At 53.4% G+C, this 23,243-nt stretch overlaps 2 protein-coding genes across 4 annotated transcripts in view; one reads left to right on the top strand and one right to left on the bottom strand.

Annotated features, from left to right (window-relative positions):
- The window catches only part of LOC119846126 (syntaxin-binding protein 2), a 37,804-nt gene extending 31,035 nt beyond the window's left edge, over positions 1-6,769 (bottom strand). Inside the window, exon 1 of one of the 2 annotated variants that reach the window (XM_038379332.2) lies at positions 6,662-6,769. In XM_038379332.2, coding sequence (XP_038235260.1) covers positions 6,662-6,698 — 37 coding nt within the window. In that variant the 5' untranslated portion in view covers positions 6,699-6,769. The remainder of the gene's footprint in view (positions 1-6,661) is intronic. The other variant, XM_043506290.1, reaches the window with a different exon arrangement.
- Positions 6,770-10,872: 4,103 nt separating this feature from the next.
- LOC119846130 (resistin-like) lies at positions 10,873-20,013 on the top strand. Of its 2 annotated transcripts, none has more exons than XM_038379339.2 (4): positions 10,873-10,965; positions 17,020-17,157; positions 19,132-19,209; positions 19,633-20,013. In XM_038379339.2, the coding sequence occupies exons 1-4, from the start codon at positions 10,950-10,952 to the stop codon at positions 19,764-19,766; spliced, it is 366 nt and encodes a 121-aa protein (XP_038235267.1). In that variant the 5' UTR covers positions 10,873-10,949; the 3' UTR covers positions 19,767-20,013. The 2 variants fall into 2 exon arrangements, with proteins under 2 accessions (XP_038235267.1, XP_043362233.1); XM_043506298.1 differs by lacking the exon at positions 10,873-10,965 and adding an exon at positions 15,538-15,648.
- The last annotated feature ends 3,230 nt before the right edge of the window (positions 20,014-23,243 follow it).

Below are 23,243 nucleotides of genomic sequence, written 5' to 3'. Positions count from 1 at the left end.
GGGGAAAACGGTGAATGTGATATATCTGCAGAGCTGCTGTTTAGCCAGTCGGTCCCCAATCTGTAGCAGTGCATGGGATTCTTCTGTCCTAAGTGCAGGACTCTGCACTTGTCCTTGTTGAACCTCATCAGATTTCTTTTGGCCCAATCCTCCAATTTGTCTAGGTTATTCTGGACCCTATCCCTACCCTCCAGCCTATCTATCTCTCCCTCCATTTAGCGTCATCTGTGAACTTGCTGAGGGTGCGATTCTTCCTGTCATCCAGATCATTAATGAAGATATTGAACAAAACAAGCCCCAAGACCTACCCCTGGGGCAATCTGCTTGATACCGGCTGCCAACTGGACATGGAGCCATTGATCACTACCCGTTGAGCCCGACAATCGATCCAGCTTTCTATCCACCCTATAGTCCATTCATCCAGACCATACTTCTTTAACTTGCTGGCAAGAATACTGTGGGAGACACGTGTCAAAAGCTTTGCTAAAGTCAAGGAACAACATGTCCACTGCTTTCCCCTCATCCACAGAGCCAGTTATCTCATCATAGAAGGCAATTAGATTAGTCAGGCATGACTTGCCCTTGGTGAATCCCATGCTGACTGTTCCTGATCACCTTCCTCTCCTCTAAGTGCTTCAGAATTGATTCCTTGAGGACCTGCTCCATGATTTTTCCAGGGACTGAGGTGAGGCTGACTGGCCTGTAGTTCCCTGGATCCTCCTCCTTCCCTTTTTAAAAGCTGGGCACTACATTAGCCTTTTTTCAGTCATCCGGGACCTCCCCCGATCGTCATGAGTTTTCAAAGACAACGGCCAATGGCTCAGCAATCACATCCGCCAATTCCTTTAGCACTCTCGGATGCAGCACATCCGGCCCCATGGACTTCTGCTCGTCCAGCTTTTCTAAATAGTCCCGAACCACTTCTTTCTCCACAGAGGGTGGTCACCTCCTCCCCATGCTGTGCTGCCCAGTGCAGTAGTCTGGGAGCTCACCTTGTTCGTGAAGACAGAGGCAAAAAAAGCATTGAGTACATTAGCTTTTTCCACATCTTCTGTCACTAGGTTGCCTCCCTCATTCAGTAAGGGGCCCACACTTTCCTTGACTTTCTTCTTGTTGCTAACATATCTGAAGAAACCCTTCTGGTTACTCTTAACGTCTTTTGCTAGCTGCAACTCCAGGTGTGATTTGGCCTTCCTGACTTCACTCCTGCATGCCCGAGCAATATTTTTATACTCTTCCCTGGTCATTTGTCCAATCTTCCACTTCTTGTAAGCTTCTTTTTTTGTGTTTAAGATCAGCAAGCCATATTTCACTGTTAAGCCAAGCTGGTTGCCTGCCATATTTACTATTCTTTCTACACATCGGGATAGTTTGTCCCTGTAACCTCAATAAGGATTCTTTAAAATACAGCCAACTCTCCTGGACTCCTTTCCCCATCATGTTATTCTCCCAGGGGATCCTGCCCATCAGTTCCCTGAGGGAGTCAAAGTCTGCTTTTCTGAAGTCCAGGGTCCGTATTCTGCTGCTCTCCTTTCTTCCCTGTGTCAGGATCCTGAACTCGACCATCTCATGGTCACTGCCTCCCAGGTTCCCATCCAATTTTGCTTCCCCTACTAATTCTTCCCGGTTTGTGATCAGCAGGTCAAGAAGAGCTCTGCCCCAGCTGGTTCCTCCAGCACTTGCACCAGGAAATTGTCCCCTACACTTTCCAAAAACTTCCTGGATTGTCTGTGCACCGCTGTATTGCTCTCCCAGCAGATATCAGGGTGATTGAAGTCTCACATGAGAACCAGGGCCTGTGATCTAGTAACTTCCATGAGTTGCTGGAAGAAAGCCTCATTCACCTCATCCCCCTGGTCTGGTGGTCTATAGCAGACTTCCACCACGACATCACCCCTGTTGCTCACGCTTCTAAACTTAATCCAGAGACTCTCAGGTTTTTCTGCAGTTTCATACCGGAGCTCTGAGCAGTCATACCGCCCTTACATACAATGCAACTCCTCCAACCTTTTCTGCTCTGCCTGTCCTTCCTGAACAGTTTATATCCATCCATGACAGTACTCCAGTCATGTGAGTTATCCCACCAAGTCTCTGTTATTCCAATCACATCGTAATTCCTTGACTGTGCCAGGACTTCCAGTTCTCCCTGTTTGTTTCCCAAGCTTCTTGTATTTGTGTATAGGCACTTGAGAAAACTTGCCGTTTGTCCTGCTTTCTTAGTATGAGGCAGGAGCTTTCTCTCGCGCTCTCCTGCTTCCTCCCAGTATCCCACGTCCCCACTTACCTCAGGGCTTTGATCTTCTTACCCCGATGAACCTAGTTTAAAGGCCTCCTCATTAGGTTAGCCAGCCTGCTTGCTAAGATGCGCTTCCCTCTCTGTTAGGTGGAGCCCGTCTCTGCCTAGCACTCCTCCTTCTTGGAACACCATCCCATGGTCAAAGAATCCAAAGCTTTCTCTCCTACACCACCGGCGCAGCCATTTGTTGACTTCCACATCGTCATATTGTCCTCTGTCAGCGGCTGGCTACAAATGTTCTTCCCTGTGCAGATACCCAGCCCGTGCTCCCGACTCCAGGGTCTAGTGCTGCTAGGAATCCCGCAGGCTTGCTGCTTGCTAGCCACAGGAACATCTTTTTTAATTGGCAGGTAGATACAGAACCATTCAAGCCTCCTTTATTCTCAGCATAACAAGGTGGACCTTGTACGTCAGTAGGGATGGGACGGCACTGCTGCCTTTGATATACTGTGATCTCAGTGCCATGGAATGGAAAAAGGCCACACACCTGACCCTGCCCTGGTTGGGGATTTGGTTTTGTGCCTCCAGACTCTTCTAACACTCCCAAGTTCTGCAGTCTCTAGCCATGTTTAAGTTCACCCCAAACCATCTCCCGCTGCAGAGAAGAGCGGCAGGGATGGGAAAGGATGACCCACAGTGTGCCAGCACAGTCACCGAATCCTAGGCCTGGAGGTGCCAATCACATCCTGCATTACAATGTGGTACTACTGAAAGGCAGGCTGGGCTATGCCGAACCCAACCCCCGCCTGGAAGGAACGTTCTCTCCGAACGCTCCCTCCATTCCCCTCCTTCCCTTTGCGACCTAGTTCTGATAACAGCTGCTGGAAGCAAACACAGCAGAGTTTGCAAGTTATGGAATTTTCCAAAGGGAACAGACAACTGAAAAAACAAAGATTTTCCCCAGCTCTACAAGAACTGCCGAGCCTTCCCCAACAGAGAGAATGTAAAGTTACAGCCCATTCTCGTTATTCAAGAACCTAAGCTATGTGGATTACTTTGTCTGCTGATTACTCATTTTTCTCCAGCTGAATTCTGCCTCTCTTAGCAGCAGATCTCACTGATACACTTAATGTTAATGCTTGTGACTAAACCCTTCTTTCTTCTACAGTAAAGTAGTTAGAGCAAAACATAGAAGGATATAACAGATAACTGCAAATCATCCCATCAGACAGGCTGGATTTTAAGGTTCTACATATAATGGGTTAACAGAAGTTATAAGCATGTTAGATATGAGTAGCAAGTGTCAGATGGCTAAGTGCACTAGTGAAAGGTGTTACCCATCCAGTAGACTCTGTAATTGATTACCCATTCATTCAAATATCTTATTTATAACCCCTTCAAAATGGATTCCTAAAACAAAGTGTGACCCATTTCTCCTTAACCCATTACAAACAAGCAGAAAATTGTACCATGCTTAATTGTTACACTGCACAAGATCAACATTACAGAGACCCTACAGTTGAAGCCCACGGCATCCCATCATTTACTCTTTGCTTATTTTAACTGGTCGGGGGTTCAGGGTAAATGCTCTATGACATTTTGGGAAAATAAAGTTTTAGGCCTGATTTATCCTTGGGATTCAGCCACTGGTGACTAGCAACAAGTGCAAAGACCAAGTACAGGCAGTGTGGTCAAGGGGAGAAAGCACAGGATGGGACTCAGGAGACACAGGTTCTATTCCTGGCTCTGTCACTACCCTGTTGGGTGACCCTGGGCCGGTCACATTGCCCTCTTTGTGCCTCAGTTTCCCTATTAGTAACAGGCAGATGATACTAATCTCCTCTGCAAAGCGTTTTGAGCTCTACTCACAAAAAACACTAGACGAGAGCTAGGGATCATGAGTACTGTAGTGCCTGGGGACCGACCAAGAACTGGTGCTGTGCTAGGCACTGTATAAAGACAGTAGTAGACAGTCCCTGCTCCAGAGAGCTGACAGTCTAAGGAGACAAGACAGCTGGTGAAGGGAAAAGGGGGTAACATACAAAAGTAGCCAAGAAAAGTTGCATGGGAGCAAACTGTGCTATACCTGTGTTTCAAGCAGTGCAAATTACAGCTTTCCTCCTCATTTGTGAGATTTATACTAGGATCACTACACTGGCTGCTGAACTGAATCCCAACCACAGACAAGGCCTTAGTGACATGACACCTCTCTACATCAACGTAGGGCACAATCTCAGCTGCTCAGCTATTCCGTCTCTCCTGAGAAGAAAGGAGAGGCTGCTGGATTTGATGCCGGTGATAAAGCACGCAAGACAGCAAAGTTCTGCCTTCAGGCATTCCCCAGATGGCTGTTTAAATGGAGCATCTGATGCTGGTCTTACTGGATCTTTACAGAGGAAAGACAAGGCTACCGCAGTGCAAAGCCTTTGGAAAGAGGCCTTGCACAGCTATGTCAGAATCAGCTCTTTGGAAGAGACCTGGCAGCTGGAGCTGCCTTGCCTGGTATACCTACTACATGCATTGCAGTAGCATCTAGCCCAGGAGCTGCAGAGCTGGCTCAGGCCCTCATTATGCTAGGCACTGGATGCAGAACAAAAGAGAGAGTCCCTACCTCACACAGCTTTCAATATAACACAAACCCTAACTTCACCTGGTGGTTTCTCTGCCTAGCCTGGCCCAGCCTAGCTCTAATCTCTATCCACCTCCCTCACAAGGGCATCAGATGAACTAATGAGTTGTCCAGGCATCTGTTGCATAATCGATTATGGGATCAGTGCTAGTCTATAACTTCTTGCCAGTTTCTCCTCTTTCCCCCAAGTGGTGCTTTAAACCAGGTCAAAGCCTGTAAAAAGCACCAGATGTCTCCCTCTACCTGTGTCTGGAGCCCTGGGGAGCTTCCCCAGTCCAAAACCAAGCAGGACACAGTTTGCAGGAGAGCTTAAGGAGATGACATAAGGAGGACAGATCCTTATCCCTCCTGTATCCTGGAGGTTATATCAATGGGAAACCACACCTGGCTGATCCATCATGGACAGGCACTACCAAGTGGAAGTGAAAACAACAAGAACCAGCACTTGTAAAGGATCCTGCATATGGAAAACGCTACACAGATTGAGGAAGCAGCTGATTAAATCTCCACCATCACCCAGAAAGGGTAATTGTCACCTTCCCTTCAGCAATGGGGAAATCGGCAGAGTTTAGTGTGCCTGCGTGCGGCCTTGAGCAATGCAAAACACAGCCTACGGCTCGCTTGCCTAATCTCTTGCCTCTTGGCCTGGCGCGACTGAGACTTTAATAATTATAAACGTGGCTATATTTCTTTATGAACTATGTAAAATGCAGCCACTTCTGGGGCTCAGCACAACCACCTCCACACAGCACACCAGGACAAAACCTCACAAAGCGCAGCAGGACATTTAACATCCACCCAGAGCAGACAGGATTGAGGCAGCTGCAAGAGAACAAGGATGGCCCAGTGGTGAGGATTTGAGGGTGCGAGCTTTGGATCTGAGACACCATGGATTCAATTCCTTGCTCTGCCACAGACTCTGTGTGTGACCCTGGGCAAGTTGCTGAGTCTCTCTGTGCCTCAATTGCCCCTCTGCACAAAGGGGATAATAGCCGGGGGATGGTTAGGCTAATACACTAAAAAGTGTGAGACACCCAGATACCACAGCGATGGGGGCCAGCCATCAATCTAAGACACGGAGGTCTGGGCCAAGGAACCCAACAGTGCACAGAAGCGGATGTCAGTCCCTGGATCCTGCCTAGCTATTGCCGAGATCCCTCCAGCTCAGCGGCTTGACCTGTCGCTGGGACGGGGTCAGAGTTTAAGAAGCTAATTCAAAGTGCATCCGACGAAGCGAGCTGTAGCTCGCGAAAGCTTATGCTCAGATACATTTGTTAGTCCCTCTAAGGTGCCACAAGTCCTCCTTTTCGTTTTGACTTCAAGCGAGCTCTGAAGCCGGAAGTGCCCCTGCTGGCACAGGGGCGCTCCTGGGCACTGCTAAAGGATCTGGGGCAACTCGGCTTTGTGCTGGGGTGGCTTTCACCCAATACGGGGCTGGGCGTCGTTGGGGGGGGGGGGCTCCCTGATCATCCTTTGGGGGGGCGGAGGTGGGGGAAACCCACAAACGGCCCTGGGGCCCTCACGCACACAGGGCATCCGGCAGCATTGGCCGCTAGGGAGTCCTGCCCCCCCCCTCTGTCGGAGGCTGAGCAGCGGGCTGGGTGACGGGGCAGAGACGGAGACGGGAGACGGGAGGGCGGGAGTCACCCGATGGAAAGAGACGCCGCCGCCCCCCCGCCAGCCCAAGGGAAGGGGCGGCCCTTGGGGGTGGGGCAGACAGCCCACGGCCCCCCCCCACCGGGCCCCGCCCCCGCCGCGCCACGGCCCCCCCCCACCGGGCCCTGCCCCGCACTCACTGTCGCCCACCACCGCCTTCAGCCCGGACGGGGCCATCGCCGCCTCCCGCTGCTCCCGGGCCGCCGCTTCCGGCTCTGCGCGCCCCGAGACACGCCCCCTCCGAGCCCCGCCCCCCAGCCTGTGGCCGCGCCCCCCCCCCCCCCGAGCCCTGCCGGGGGAAGTGGGACTCAGCGGCGCCCGCGGAGGGGGGGGCGGGGCTGGAGTCAGGACTCCTGGGTTCTGCCCCGGCTCTGCTCCTGCCCCTGGGCGCGCCCTGGCCTCTCCCCGCCCTGCTCTGGGGCGTGTCCGTGGCGCTGGGCCCCCAGTGTCACGGATGGACAGACTCCCCCCCGTGACGGATTTCAGTATAAAGCACCTGGGGTGCTGGTGGGTCGATGTCTGAAGGCGGATGACGGCCCAACGCCCCAGCCCCCCACTTCTGGCGCTGCGGGGGCCAGGCCTGGGCACCAATGGGCAGGCGCCTGGTGACAGCGCCACGCAGGTCCCCACTGAACCCCCACCTGGTCCCGTGGGGCGCAGAGGGAGGCGGGGGCCTGGGCCTCTCACTGCCCCCCACCAGGCCCCTCGTCCCCAACTCCAACTAGCTCCCCATCCCCGGGCTGCTCACTCTCCAACTCCAGCCCCCGAGCCAGGGCCCTTGCTCGCCTCACTCTGATCCAAGCTCTATGGATTCTGGTCACATCCACTGCGTGGGACCCTCCCGTAATGAGGCTCCAGGCACCTGGGCCGACATTTCGAATCCGAGAAAATCCCAGGAGCATTGAAACCATCAATCATTTCAACCAGAACTTCACCAGCCAGGCCCCTCCAGCCGGCCCAGTCCTTCCCCTGGTGCAGGACTCGTCCTCACGCTTCCCTCCCTTCCCAGTAGCCTAGTGAACAGCTGCAAAGGGCACTAGCAATGCACTGCCCAGTGCCTTGCTGGGCATCATGGCTGCTGGGAGCTGGCAGCTACTTGGCAGCCTCTGATGCAACTCTACCAGGGCTGGGGCAAATCCTACATGGACCTCTACCCTGGGCTGGCCTAAGGCTGCTCTGGCTTGGTGCATGTGTCCCCATAGTGGCCAATTTAAGGATAACAACCTGCTACTGATTTCCAGCCAAGGGATCTCCTCCTTTGGCTCAAGAGAGAGGCCTGGGTCTCAGGTTTGATCCACACGTGGCTCAATTGTTAGTCTTGCCCCTTGCCGCTGCTCATTAGCAGCAGGAGAGGGGATGCTGCCGGAGCTAAGGTCACTCCCAGCCTCATTAACTCCTGGTCACGTTTCCCTGTAGGCATCCAATCCCGGTGGCCAGAGTCCGCAGCTCAACTTCCTCGGGCACAGGGTGTGCCCTTGGGGCTGACTGTCCAGCTGCCCTGAGTGAGCTCTGCCAGAGTAAGGGCCTCCACCAGCCCTGGATATCACAGCATGGACTGTACGTCTAAGTCCCACTGAGCCACCTCTAGCCACCAGATGGCACCCAGTGGCTACAGAATTTCTCCATTAAGGCCCCATGAGCCAAGCAAAGCTGCACACTGCAAAGTATCTCTGTCCAATTACACAACACGTCCACACAACGTACAGAGCTGTGAGTCTGGATTCCAGGGTTCTATCACCCGCTTCTGGAAAGGAGTGGGGTCTAATGGTTAGAGCAGGGGGCTGGGTGTCAGGACTCCTGGGTTCTATCCGGAGCACTGGGAGTGGTGGGAGACCTAGGGGGTTAGAGATGTGGCTCTCAACCTTTCCAGAGTACTGTACCTCTTTCAGCAGTCCGATTTGTCTTGCGTACCCCAAGTTTCATCTCATTTAAAAACTACTTACAAAATCAGACATAAACATATAAGTGTCCCAGCACAGTATTACTGACAATTGCTTTCTCTCATTTTTACCATGTAATTATAAAATAAATCAATTGGAATATAACTATTGTACTTTCATTTCAGTGTATGGTATAGAGAGCAGTATAAACAAGTCATTGTCTATATGAAATTTTAGTTTGTACTGCTTTGCTAATGCTTTTTATGTAGCCTGTTGATGTACCCCTGGAAGACTTCTGCGTACCCCCAAGGACACACGTAACCCTGATTGAGAACCACTAGGTTAGACAAACGGGGTGGGGGGGTGTCTAGGAATCAGGACTCCTGGGTTCTATCCTGACTGCAAGTGGAGTGGGGGTCTAACAGAGCAGAGAGCTGGCAGGTAGGATTCCTGGGTTCTATTCCAGGCTCTGCAATTGATTCATTCTGTGACATGGTTCGTTCTGCCTTGTCTGCTTGTGACATGTGGAGCGCAGAGACCTGCCCCAGCCCTTCCCTTCCAGCTGCGTGGTGCAGGAATTAATGGCCGTAGAGCCTGGGCTGCAAGATCCTGGAGCAAAGCGTCCTGGAGAAGGAATTTGTTCCCCAGGCTTGACTGGCTCCCTGCCCCATCCCTCCCTCAGTCAATCAGAACAAATGCCCTCGTGGCAGAGCTGTTGTCTGGTTACCCGCAGTGCAGACCCAATCTATTGTGTCCTGGCTGCTGTTCAGCTCAGGTTAACAGCATGGTCTGTCTCTGTAAACTCCCCCAGAGCTTTCGAACAGAAGTGAGAGTCTTTTTCACATCCTGCTCTAAACTGTGAGTAGTGTCGCTCTGTGGCTGTTCAACAGCTGCTGCATCTTACCCCAGAGGTATCTGCATTTCAGTGCTGGGCAAGCAATCCCTGTGCAGTGTTGCTGTGTGTTGTTATGCAGCTGTTGTACTCCACCTCAGTAGTGGCTGCAATTCAGTGCAGGGTGAATGAAAGTCCATGTCTCATTTTGCAAAGCATGGGTTCTCCAAGCAAGGGCGCTGTCTGTCCCATGTTCCTGCTCAATAGACTCCGGATTCTTAGCATCAGCAGAGCTACATTTTGAGCAGTGGTGGAACCAGGAGGCAGCTGGGTCATTGGTGGTTCCACCTTCAGTTATACCTATTGGCTTGAAAAGTCACGAATACCTAATGGCTGCCGAGGGGGGCGGTTGCCCCCTGGCCCGCTATTAGCTCTGACACTGATTCTTATTAAATGTTCATTGCGCTGCTTCCACCAGCCACTTTGATTTAGTTTTGTTTTACAGAGCCAAGCAAAACACAATCGGCAACCGCCTCATGCTGGCCTGGCTAGAAGCAGATCCGTGTAATTGAACAGACTCATCCAATTACTGAGCCTTCCCAGAACCAGGTGCTGCCCTCACGATACATGAAACCTAGAGGACCTGCTAGGCTCCCAGTAGATGCAGCCTAGAGCCAAATGCAGGCCAGGCAAGGTGGCCTCACCCATGGAGTTCAGGTCCAGGGATTTGGTAGGGAGTAAATGGCCAGCACTGGATGCTTCAGGTTTTGGTGTTCACCAAGAGACGGCTGGTGGCTGATTTTCAATTAAACACCCGCGGCTTGCCCGGGCCAGCTGACTCCAGCTCCCGGGGCTCGGGCTAAGGGGCTGTTTAACTGTGGTGTAGCCTTTGGGGCTCAGGCTGGAGCTCCGGCTCTAGGACCCTTTGAGGTGGGAGGGTCCCAGAGCTCGGGCTCCAGCCCAAGCCAGAACATCTGCACTGCAAGTAAACAGCCGCTCAGCTCCAGCCCCATGAGCCGGAGTCAGCTGGCCCGGGCCAGCCGTGGGCACATAACTGCAGTGTAGACACACCCTAAGTGCCCACGAGCCCCGCTGGGAGCTGCAGGTGTTTAGCACCTCTGAAATCCAGGCTCCAGGTGTCTCAAGGTGGGCACCCAAAGTTAGGGGCCATTCGAAATCTTATTGCCAGTGTCCGTATGGTCATGAGGAGGCAGGGGGATCTGCTGTCCTCTGCTTTCCCCTGATGGCTAAAGTCAGAATAGCTCAGACTCTGGGCTTTATCCCCCACTGACGCTGGTGAAATCAAGTGGCCGATGGGAAAGCCTACGAGGCCCCAGACTTGGGGACGGGGAAGGTGGTTCCACCTTGCACTCAGGAGCAATCCTGCAATAACAACCAGTGTATGCAGCTCCCTGCTCTACTGAGCTACCCTATAATTACGAGTGTATGCAGTCCCCAGCACTCCTGTGTGACCCTACAATAACAAACCAGCATACATAGCCCCACATTGACAGGAACAGAGCAGCATATTCTGCCTTGTACTCTAGGGCAACATTTCTCAAATGAGGCCACCCAGAGGCTTTTCGTGCGGCCACAACAGCCTCTTAGGCAATGATGGGGGGGGAGGGGCAGGGGGAAGTCTCCGCCCTGCCCCCTTTTACCTTGTTGCTCCTGGATGCACCACTCTGCACAGCCTCTGGAGAGAAGTGGGGCACAATGCTGCAGGAGCAAGGTGAGTTCTTAACCCGGGAGGGTTGGGCGGCAGGTTCCAGTGGCGGGACTTCAGGGACCTGGCAATGCAGCCCCAGGCTCTGACCGCGGGGCAGCAGGTACTGAACCCTCCCCTGGCTCTGGCCATGCAACCCTGGTGTCCAGCTGAAGGGCTTCAGCCTCCTGCCCCTGGTTCCAGCTGGCAGCAGGCGCTGGCTCCCGGCTCCAGTCCCAGGCTCCAACCATGCAGTGGCAGGTGCTGGCCATAGGCACCGACCCCTAGCCTCAGCCACAGGGCAGCGGGCTCCAAGGACAGGGCTTTGGGCACCAATCTCTGGAAGGGCACTGCCACAGGCACTGCGTGGTGGGAGAGCAGGGGGGTGGTTTAGTTATTAGTTGTAGACATACTTTGTATGGGGCAAAATGTGAGAGAGCCAAGGCCCTCCATGCTCCGCAGAACAGGGGAGGGGGAGGAGGAGGAGTGCACCTATTGAGATGAGTTGTGGTTGCTGCTTTCCTGGGTGCCAGCTCTGTGCCTGGTCCCCTTAATGAAGTTTTCAGTGTTTTTCACACGGACTCAGTGCCGTGGGTGAGGAACAATTGCTGGCTGGGGGGCCCAGAGGAAATGTTCAGTTTTCCCAGGTCCCTGGGGGAGCCTGGCGTGTGTCAGTTTTAACACGGTCCCCTGGCTGGTTGACCCCGGCTCTTGGCAGAAACGGTGCCATGTCTGCACCAACCAATCCGTGGCTGCTCCAATGTGGGCGAAGTCTGTTTGCTGAGGGAGTGGGGCTGGGTGAGCGGCTGCCCTGGGGCTGGAGACAATGGAAGGATTGTGCCTTGCCAAGAGGGGCTGCGCGTGCCCAGCAGGAGCCCCATCAGTGTCAATGAGGTGTGTGAATTCAGCACTAGTGAAGGGATGTCCTGGGGAACCTACCTTCCCCCCCACCCCCCCGCCCTTCCCCCCCAGCTCCAGGCAGGGGCTTCCCCTGCACACACCCACTGCTCTCAGGAAGGCCATTGTGGATTGGGTATAGGGGGATCTGCTTATTGTGTCAATCCTGGCTGGCTTCTTCTCCTGGGATTTCCCCTGTGCCAAGGTTCAGGGCAGCTGGGCACTGGAGAGGATGGTGGTCAGTGCCCTGTGGTTCCATTCCCAGCTCTGGGTGAGGAGTGGGGATCTGTCACTGGTCCACAGGATCTGTGCTATGCCCCAGCATTTAAACAGTCCCTCAAAGGAATCTCTGCAGTGGGCCAGTCCCCCAAGGGGTCCTGCAGGCTCTTCCTCAGGCATAGGCCACGTATCCTCACTGCCTCTGCGACTGAGCCTCTGGGGCTGGAGTGAATCCAGCTGAGGCAGACACCAGGTCAGACTCTTGTCCACTCCTCAGGCCCCAGTGCACCTTGGCAAGGATTTGCAGTGACACCAGGAGCCTTTACAAACCGTCAGGTTTATTAGCTAGAACCCAGCTGAAGAAGTCCCCAGGTTAGCACAGAGAAACAAAGGCTAAGACACCGTCCATCCAGGCCACGCCAGTGCGCCACCCAGCTAATCCACTTTTGGCCCTCTCTCTTTGTCAGTCCCAGGTGAGAGCTCTGCATCTCCCCAGAGGCCAGCTCTTATCCTAGCCTCCTGCCACCCCTCAGTCCATTCACCTCCTCCCCCAGGCCTATGCTGAGTTCACATGTTCTGCCTGCGGAGAGGTGTCAGTTGTTCAGGCTTTGGGGTCCCATTGTCTTTCTGGATCCTCCACTGATACCACTCGGTTTCAGCCAGTCCTCTAACGCCCCATTCATTCCACCCCAGACAGCTACGTGACCCATCACCTCATGGCTTCTGCTGTGCCCCAAGAGCAGATTTAACCCTTCTGCACTCACTGGGGAGCAATGCAAAGTACTGAGGGAAACTGAGGCATGCCTAGGAAATATAAAAATAATACAGAAAATTCCCCTTTGTTACAGGTTTAGAGCAGGGGGGCAGGTCTTCTGGGTTCTATTTCCCCCTTTGGGAGAAAAGCGGGGTCTGTTAGGTGGGGCAGGGAGTCAGGACTCCTGGGTTCTATTTCCTGCTCTGCTGCAAGCTCACTATTACAACACGTCTATATTATCTCTGAGGTACTTGTTTTGCGAGAATGGCAGTCACTAGACACCATCTGTCTGGCTTGTCAGGCCGGTGATCATAGGCATGCATGCCAGGTGTGCCCAGGCACACCCTAATGCAGGGGTGGGCAAGCTCGTCCTGCCCCGCCCGCCTGAGCTCCAGGGGCCTTTGGGGCAGGGAATCCCTGGAACAGTCAGGGGACGTGGAACAGGGGTTAGCATAACAAGCCCATGGCTTTACATTTTAATTCAATCGTATGATTACGTACCCTTTTAATTTTAAAATATGGATCGGTTCGTTGTTAAGATAAGAAAAGGAGCAGACAAGCTGTTCATGTGACGGAGCCTTTTCGAAACTAGCACATGTAAAAAACAAACGAAGAAGTACAATGTCCCAACAGCGCCTCGACTCACTCATGATTTTGTACGTTGAACAAGAATTGGCTTCATCAGTTAATCAATGATGTGATTGAGGAATTTAAGTCCATAACACCGGGTGAGCGACATCTCATTCTCTAGGACAGGAAGATGAAGAAACCTTAATCTGTTTTGGTCAATTTGGGTTAGCTCATTATCTGGTTAAAGATAAAGATCATGAAAATTGACTGTATCTTTGTATACGCCTGGTTATCACTACAGCAAAAATTTAGTATTTTGTGTCTCATTTTTAAAGTAAAGTTTAGTTGTTAATTTAAAAAAAATTAAGTTTAGTTCAGTTTTAGTTTCTTTAGTTTGTTTGATGAATAAAAATAATGTCCTTTATGATTGAGTATTCAATAAATGTTCACCTTAAAAATAAACAAAATCTCCTCGGTGCACACCCTAATGAAATGTGCTGTGCACCCCTATGCCGATGTTGTCTCCCTAAAGTTGCACTGTGTGACCTTTGGAAGATCTCTGCCTCATCATTCATTTCTCTGTGTTTAGAGGCCCTGTGGTCTCATGGCTAGAGCACCAGGCTGAGACTCTGGCGATTTGTGTTCTGATCCTTGTTCTGACACTGCCCTGCTGGGTGACCTTGTGTCAGTCACTTCTCCTTTCTCTACGTCAGTTTCCTCTCCCAGGCCTTTGTTTCTTTAGACTGGTTTCAGAGTAGCAGCCGTGTTAGTCTGTATTTGCAAAAAGAAAAGGAGGACTTGTGGCACCTTAGAGACTAACAAATTTATTTGAGCATAAGCTTTCGTGAGCTACAGCTCACTTATGCTCAAATAAATTTGTTAGTCTCTAAGGTGCCACAAGTCCTCCTTTTCTTTTTTCTCTTTAGACTGTGAGCTCTCTGGGGCAGGGACTGTCTCTCCTTCCATGTCTGCACACAGGCCAGTACAGTGCATTAGACCATGAGAGCTCAGGCTAGTGGCTTTGTGTGCCAGTGGCCCAGCGCTACCTGGGAATGGCTGTGATTTGTGCAGTGGTGCATAGAGGTGCCCGTCACCCCAGGGCTGGGAGGATGGCACTCAAGTCTTTGGAGGGTAGCTCTTGCTCCCATGCTCAAGGTCACGCTGACCCCAGGTTTGGGGTTATTCAGGACAATTCCCCCAGGTCAGATTGGCAGAGACCTTGGGTTGGTTTTGCTTGTTCTTCAGCATGTCACGTGGATCGCCTGCTGGGAGCAGCTGGGCAGCTCCCCTAATTAATTCCCTGCCTAGCAGGGGCCTCGGCCATTGGCAGCACCTCGATCTCTCCTGTTTTCTGCACCAGTTGAGTTACCCGAGGGCTGAAATGCTTTTGTCTAACAGGAGTCATTGGGCTCAGCATTAGGGACACGTGGGTGAGGTGCAATGGCTGTGCTACACAGACTGGATGGTCTGATGGTCCCTCCTGGCTGAAGCTCTCTGAGACGGGGCCCACACTAGCAACTAGAGAGATGTCAGAAAGCTGGGCTCTGATTGCATGTCTGCCCACCATGCCCAGCCCCGTGCTGGGCTACAATTCCTGCTGGTGCATTTCCAGCCCATCTCTGGCACTTGCCTCTACACTGTAGCCAGAGGTGTAATTTCCAGCTCAGGAACCGACTGAGCTACCAGGCTAGAGCAGCTATGTAGTCACGGCAGCACGGGAGGTGGGATGGGCTGGCCACACAGAGTATGATCCTGTCCGGGACCCAGGGTGCATGCACGGGGCAGCTGTCCCATCCCACCTCCTGCGCCACTGAGGCTACACTGCTATTTTCACTTCGCTAGCTCCAGCAAAGTTAATTACACCTCCAGCTGCAACGCAGCCCGCCCCTTCGTCTCCAATCTGCAGGTAGCTGGTGCCAAACCTAGAGTGGCCCTGCCTTCCAGCAACCCCCTTACATACCCGGGAAATTCCCACGGGGGGGAGCCCCTGGGCTGTCCAGACCTTCAGAGCCAAAGCCTACGTTGTTGTAATGCCACCAACATAATGGAGTTACACCAGGGGAGAATTTGGCCCTGGCAATGAAGAACTGGGCAGGGGTTGAGCAAACGGGGAAGTTGCAAAAGAAACATTCTTTGTTAGGAACAGCTCTGGGGTTTCCCCACATTTGTGTGATGGGAGACTCAATTGTCAATGTCAAATGGAAGATTTTGCCACCTCTGCTCCAGCTGGCTCCTATTTACAGGGGCATCTTGCAAGATTGTGCCAGAAGGTGAGTTTGTACCGTTGGTCGGGTGGGATTCTCCAGACTGAGCCTTGGGGCAGGATTTGGGGCACAGCTCCTGTATGTGCCCAGCTCCCTAGGGCCTTGGCCATAGTCAGGGTGGTTGTGATGTAATTTTCAATGGCTTTCAAAACTGATGGAGTTAATCTGGTTCTAGGCACAGTGGAGGCACTCTTAATCCAATGTGAACCGAGCTCCTCTCCATGTACCAAGGGATCAGCTTGGGATAAAGTTTTTAAAAACAGCTAAAGAGTTTAGGAGCCAACGTTCCATTTTCAAAAATGGCTTAGCTGCCTATGTGCATCATTAGGTGCCTAAATGCCTTTGGTATCTGGCCTTTAGGAGCCTCGTCTCATTGAAAGTCATTGGGAGTTAGAATCCTAAATCATGTGAAAGTGTTACCCTCAAACAAAATCAATGTAAATCTGGTTTTAATCCCAAGAGGCCTGGTCTAAACCCAGTTTTGCACCGATTTAACGATACTGATTACTAAAAAACTCTTTAACTATAAATGCTTTTATACACTTCTAGCTGCATCCACCCCAGTGGGGCATGGCACGAACTAGATCAGTCTGTAATGGATAACTCAGTGCAAAATGGTGTGTAGCCCAGCCCTAACCTGAGCCACACCAGGCGTCTGTCAGTTTTGCTTAAGTCGATCCCTTACCAAATGGCGATTCCATTGGAGTAAGAGCGTCCGCACTGCAACTCGCACGGCTTTCACCGAACTGGTTTACAGTCATGCCCTGAGTGAAACAGATGCAGCTTGGAACAGAGAGACGAGGCTCTTTTTGTGGGTGCTTTAATTTTGTTTTGGGGAGGGGTCAGTTGGGGGGGATCAGTTATCTAAGGAGCTAATTCTAAGGGTCCAAACTTTTAACAGGAACCCCCTTCCCTCACACGTGTGTGTGTGTGTGTGTGTGTGTGTGTGTGTGGATTTCAGCCTGAAAATGCAACGACCAGTGAACATGGTCCCCACTGGTAGCATGGAGGCAGTCCTGTTCTGCTAGCCCCTAGGATGGGGGTGCCATTCCAGCTCTCCCCAATAACCCCCTCCCCATTACCATCCTGCCTGCCTCCCCACCCACCCACCGCTCCTAATCTCCTGCTCCAAATCCTTCCTCCCTTTCCCCCATCTGCTGCCATTACATTCCCCCACCCCTCAGTATCCCTTCCAGCTGCCCATATTCTCCTCCCCGCATCCCCTGCATTCATGGGCCTGCCTGTCTCCCCTCTGACCCTCACCCCCTTCCCTGGCATTGTGGCTTTCCCTCTTGCCTGTGCCCCACTCCGCTGCCTTGTGTGCACCTCAGCTCCTGTCCTGGGGTCTCACATGTTGGCCGGGTCTCTCCCATGCAGGTAGCTCAGCACCCAGCGGGATGAAGGCTGCCGTGTTCCTGCTGCTCGCCCTCCTGGTGCCCGGATGCCACACAGAGGCTCAGTGCATCATCGACAATGTGGTTGATCTGAAGGTGCAGGGAACAATTAGCTCCATAGGTAACTGATCCAGGGGTTCCTCCCCCAGAGATGGGAGCTCACAGCTAGTGGAGGCTGGGAGATGGAACTTTGCAGCAAAAAGCGAAGTTCCGGTAGTCTCTGGTCTGAGCCACCAGACTGGGCGAGGGAACTGGTTTTGCAGTTCGTCATGTGCTGGGAGCTGCCAAAACTGTGGTTTTCCTCCCAAACTGGCTCATTTACACTCTCTGTTGTATCTGTCTCTACTCTTGCCCATCACACAGCATCTGACCCCTGCACCGTCTCCAGTGTATTCTTACTGCAAATATTTAGGCGCCAGGTGCATTAGGTGTCTGAGGTGTTTGGCAGCGGCCGAGTGGGAGTTACGTGGTTCTCACGGTGTCTAGAAACAAGGGACTTTTGTAGATCTAGGCCGGAGAAGCTAAGTGACTTACCCAAGATCAAACAGGGAGTCTGTGACAGAGCAGGGGCTTGAATCTAGTCCTCCCGAGACCAAGGGTGATGGTTTAACCACTGCACCATCCTGCCCAAGTGCCCTGCTCAGCTGTGCATTGTTTAGATACGACACAGGCAGCATCAGTGACTGATTCAATCTTCTCCTGCTCTTTAAACCAAGAGTAATGGGATCAACTAAACCACTGAGTGGAATTTCCTGGAAAAGCCTGTGAGTGGGAGAGACAACCAGCCATATATAAAGCAACATTATCTGTGCCCCACATGGTGGCTTTCTATCGCTCTCTAGTGATAGAGCCACATAGTTTCTGCTACTGATAGGGGCTTTGACTTAGGCAGAGACGCCAGGGGTCCCAGGTTCAATCTCTGTTCCTGCCAATCCAGCCAGGGCAGCTCTCTGACTGCCCATCCCAGATCTGCTACAAGCCCCATTCAGGTTTCAGAGTAGCAGCCCTGTTAGTCTGTATTCGCAAAAAGAAAAGGAGTACTTATGGCACCTTAGAGTCTCTAAGGTGCCACAAGCCCCATTCAGTGTGTAAACGGGGCGAGGGGGAGCTGGAACCCTTGGGGCTCCTGCTGTTCCTCAGCTTGGGTTCAGGCCTGAGCACAGCACAGAGCCGGCATTTGTGTTAGTTCTGTTCCAGTGGCTGCGCTCTGCGCCCTGTCATGACAGCGCTGCACAGACCATGGTGAGATGCTCCCTGCCCCAAAGAGCTGCCCAAGAGATGGATCATCATCCCCATTGCACAGAGGGGAACCGAAGCCCAGAGGGACTGACTCACTCAGCGTCACACAGGGAGTCAGTGGCAGAGGCAGGAATTAAACCCACATCTCCTGCAGCCCAGCCCAATACCTTAGCCACAGACCCGCTGGATTGGTCAATCACCCCATGGGAGTTTCTGGAGATTGGGTCCATGAGGTGCCATCTGCACAGCTAGCACCACCTCACCCAGGAGCTGAGTGGGGCTGGTTCAGGTCTCTCAGGGCTGGCTCTACCCATCTCTCTCAGCTGGCTGCTGCTCACCCGGATATGGCTGCGTTCAGTGGGGCTGGAACAATTTGTATAGGGGGAGCTGAGAACCAAACTGTAAAAACTGTATATGATGGAAACCTCTTCAAGCCAGGGAGTATGGTAGCGCCCCCAGTTCCAGCACCTAGGGTGCCTTGGCTGTGGGAAGCAGCCAGGAATTATTTCTGCTACCTCCATCCCTGCCCTTTGTTCACAGCCCAGGGAGGTCTTGCTGAATGCCCAGCAGCTTCTACCAGGTAACATTCTTCTGGGAGGCTGTGGGCAACTGGCATCAAACATGAGACCTCCAGATCTCAGGCCAGGAGCCTCTATTGCTCCGGGGGCGGAGGTTGTATGTAGCCCAGCCACCACCCCGGGGAGCAGAGCGCCACATGGAGTGAGGCTGGGTGGCTTCCACCTGCCCAGGTAACAGCTGGGGCAGAGGCAACTTCTCTCCACCTGAGCCTGGGGGGCGGGGCAGCCTTTCCGCACCCAGGGTCCTGCTGGCTACAACTCTGCCTCTTGCCTTGCAGTGTCCGCCACCCTGGCCAAAGCCAAGCTAGTCTGCCAGGACGTCTCGGCGCGCGGGGCACTTGTCTCCTGCCCAGCAGGTGAGAGCACTTTCCTGAGTGCCCTGCAGGCCCAAGGAGGGAGGGGCCGTTGGGGCAAAGACCCCACCCGCTCTGCAGTCCTGGGGGGGTATTGAGCTGGGGCAACGATGAACAACAAGCCTGACTGGGGCCTCCCTGCACTTACATTGCCAGGTGCCTGGAGCAATGGCATTCGCACCACTCCTGAGTCCCTGGGGGGCACTGGATGCTGTGGAGCTGGGACCAATGTGGGCCCCTGGATCAGACCCCTGGGACGTCTCACTGACCTCCCTTGCTTGGGCAATGGCCTGGCTGCAAGGGAGCCACAGGGCCATGCCCTGGGTGCTGGGGAGGAGGAGAGAGCAGGGCACCTTGCTGCCGCCCACAACTCCCATCCTGCCACCAGCTGCTCCCCTAACCCCACCTCCCACCATCCCCCCACAGGGTACAAGCCCACGGGCTGCGCTTGCGGAATGGGTTGTGGCTCCTGGGACATTCGCACCGACTCCACCTGCCACTGCCAGTGCAGCGGCATCGACTGGACGGCCGCGCGCTGCTGCAAGATAGGGCTGGAGTGATGCCCAGACCCAGCCTGGGGCACCGGAGAGCCCCATCTGGCCTGCTGCCCCTGCCGTGGGCCCTGGCACAGAACCATGCTGTGCCTCTTGTTCTCAGTGCAATGAATAAACTTGGATCTGGGTCTGCTGATGCTTCTCTGGCTCAGTTCTTCCCCTGACTCCAGGTCTCTGGTACCCAGGGCTAGAGCATGGGCAGGGATCACAACTCTGCCTCCCTCCTATTTCCCCCATACAGTCCTCTGTCCCAGATGATGTTGGGTTGCCCCTGCTGGTGGCTCACCAGATCGCTAAGGGGGTCCAGACACTGAACACGCCCCCGCCTCGTGTGCTCTGAGCTTGTCTGGGTCTCAGCCGGCTGGCTGCAGCGCTGATGTCTCCTGTGGGCTCTGGGGCATATTTCCTGGGCATTGACTCTGTTACCCCTTCAGAGAAACAGAGCCCCACGGTCCATCTGCCTTAGGCCCCAGACCCAGCACTGAACCCCAAGTAGCCCAGTAGCTTAAACCCCCCCTTCTCCCAGAATTCCCTCTGAAGACATGGGCTAGCTGGGTTCCCTCTTCCAGGGACCGTGTGGCCAGTGTAGCTTGGCGCGCACAGACACTGCGCACAGGGTTCTAGCCCCATTGCTCTTCACTTAATAGAGCCCAGAGAGCCCAGGTCATAAAGGAAACAACCATCCCCCACTCCAATGTCACTTGTGAGCTTGCCTTTCCCTTGGGAGTCCTTCGGGGTCTGTCTGGGTTCAGGTCACAAGGTCCCCTTTACCTCGTCAGGATCCTGCAGCAGCCGGGGGGATCGCTCTGGGGTGCCCCTCCTCTTTAGCTGGTGAAAATGTACGAAGACCGGAAATAGATCAGCCCCGGCCCTTTGTAACCTTCCAGCCCTGCTGTCACCTGCCTCAGCCTCTCCGGGTGATCCCAGACCTCGATCAGGTGTCTTTGTGGACAGGCTACCCCCTGCCCAGACAAACCCCTGGGAGCCAGTCTAGTGGCTAGGGTATTTGTAGTAGAACAGAGGATCATCCCGAATTAACAACCCTCAGGATTTGGCCCATTTGCACATGCAGGTATCTGCTTTAGGGCAGAGGCCAGTAGGATCTGGGCCTCTGGAACGACGCATGTCTGGGTTTAGTGACATCAGCTGAGGTCCTTCAATCAAGAGGGGACGTTATGAATGGTATTATGGTAGCACCCAGGAGCCTCAGTCATGGGCCAGGCCCCTATTACGCCAGGTGCTGTACAGGCCCCAGTGAAACATGTAACAAAAAGGAGTCCAGCCCCAGAGAGCCCATGCGGGCCAGCAGCATTCATGCTGGGCCAGCACAGGCTCTGCCCTGACACGGCTCAGAACCCACCTGCCCCAGTAGAGCACGCTGGGTGGTGCTGGGACAGGCTGCACTCGGTACAGGAGCTGAGGAAGGGCGGTTGGCTCCGGTGCACAGAGGGGAACTGAGGCCCAGCTCCATGGAGGCACTGTGGGTGGTGACGCTGAGCGTTGTAGGACCTAGACATTTGCTGGAATAACGAGGTCATCCCCGAGGCCTGAGTCAGGCGCCCAGGCTGACCCCTGGATGGATGGGGGAGAGAGGTGCCTGAGAATGGGAGTAACAAGAGCCAGCGAGCTAGGCGGGAGCCAGCTAATGGGAAATGTGGGAGAGAAGGCTGTGTGCTAAGCCCCGCCCGTCTCCCGGAGGTCAGGGCCCAGGGCCATGTCTACACTGCAGGCACAGTGGCGGAGAAGCGCCATGGTGTGGACACTTCCTGGGGGGGTGGCAGTGCTGTTTCCCTCGCTGCAGGAACTGCTCATCCCTGAGTGAGGACAGCAGCCGGCTAGGCTGGGACTTAAGTCGGCTTAACTGGGTTGCTCTGGGGCAGGGGTCCCCAACGTGGTGCCCATGGGCGCCATGGCGCCCGCTGGTGCATTTTGGTGCGTCCACAGGACACCCCGCCGCCGAAATGCTGCCGAGAAGCGTTGCCGTTTCCCGGCGGCATTTCGGCGGCGGTGCTTATTGCCTCTGCCTCTTCTCTGCGGTGGCATTTCAGCGATGGGATGTCTGGCAATATGCTATTCCCACGAGAAAGGTTGGGGACCACTGCTCTGGGGCATGAATTTTTCACCCCCTGAGCTCCAGGGCTGTGTCAGCTGAGTTTCGAAGTGTCGGCCAGGCCTAAGCCTGCAGGTCGGTGCCTGTCTCCTAGTGAGCCACCGACCCACAGCAGCTGTGCAGTCAGCTGCTAGCCTCGCAGGAGTGGGGCCCAATCCCATAGGGTGCCCTGAGGGGCTGATGAACTCCCCACAGAACACATGGGGGGAAGGAGAGCCCTTCCCTTTATATTTATGACACTTTCCTTTGGTGATTTTGATTAACTCGTCCAGTTGTTAAATAATATAGATCAGAGTATCTGACTGCCTGCAGCAGTTCTTTACAGACCATTTCTGTGAGAAAAGGGCCCATTTTCCTTCAGAATAGCTATAAAGGCTCCTGGGGACAAAAACATAGTGGTGGTAGTAGCCACCTGACCCCCTGGTATAATTTGTTTAACTACCTGGGTTCCTCCCAATGTGACTGTACCGAGTTGCACAAATAATTACATTTACATAACTGGGTGTTATCATCAAATCAAAAACTTCTTTCTTATAACACCACAACTGTTCCTCTTTAACGTCTTCACAACGGTTACCTTTTAACATTTCCACAACTCCCAACCAAATTGAATAAACTGAGGAGAAGAAGAAGAAGAAGAAAAGGATATCATTAGCTCTGAGCAAAGGGTAGGGCTCCCGAAGTTTAAACAGCTGGGACCCTTACCCCCAAGTTTTTATCCTGGCTCTGGGAGAAAAGTGGGGTTGTTACCCACTCCTGCAAACCCTGCCTTCACTTCAAAACTTTTTTTCTCTCCACTCCTCTAGCACCAAGTCCCAGCTCCTGTCTCTTAAGGTGGTCTGTTAACTCTGCTTTTGACTCCAAACCCTGCTGTGCCAAATCATCTGTAACCACCCCTTCGCTGGAGTAGCACCAAACTTGAAAGATTACTGGCAGCTTCCCATAATGTTTCCTTTACTTCAAAGCTCTTACAAGCGGACTGAAGTGCCTCCTTTCCCTGGAAGGCATCTTGTCCCCATTGACAGGGACCTTCTTCCGCTACCCATTTACCAAAGAGGGTGAACTCCTCAGCCAGCCCCCATCCCTCTGGGTCCCCTAACACTGCTCCCATTTCCTTCTTAATCTCATCCCAGGTTGACCCCCGTGACCCAATGGGCTCTGATTCTTCCGTATCCACTTACCCAAAAAGACATTATCCCAGCTTCCAAAGACCTGCAACTACCATCATGAGAGCCTGCCATGCCCCCTCCAAGCAGCTGTGCCGACAACTGGGGAGGGGGTCTTACGTGGCTGCTACTTACCTGTCCAGGGTGATGCATCCCAGTCATGGCACCAAGATATTAGAGGGCTTTCCCTCAACCCTCCCACTTCCC

This window comes from Dermochelys coriacea, chromosome 20 (assembly GCF_009764565.3).
Source record: "Dermochelys coriacea isolate rDerCor1 chromosome 20, rDerCor1.pri.v4, whole genome shotgun sequence".
NCBI lineage: Eukaryota > Metazoa > Chordata > Testudines > Dermochelyidae > Dermochelys > Dermochelys coriacea.
Note: the sequence above shows the minus strand (reverse complement) of the source record. Positions and strands in the feature narration are given on the sequence as shown.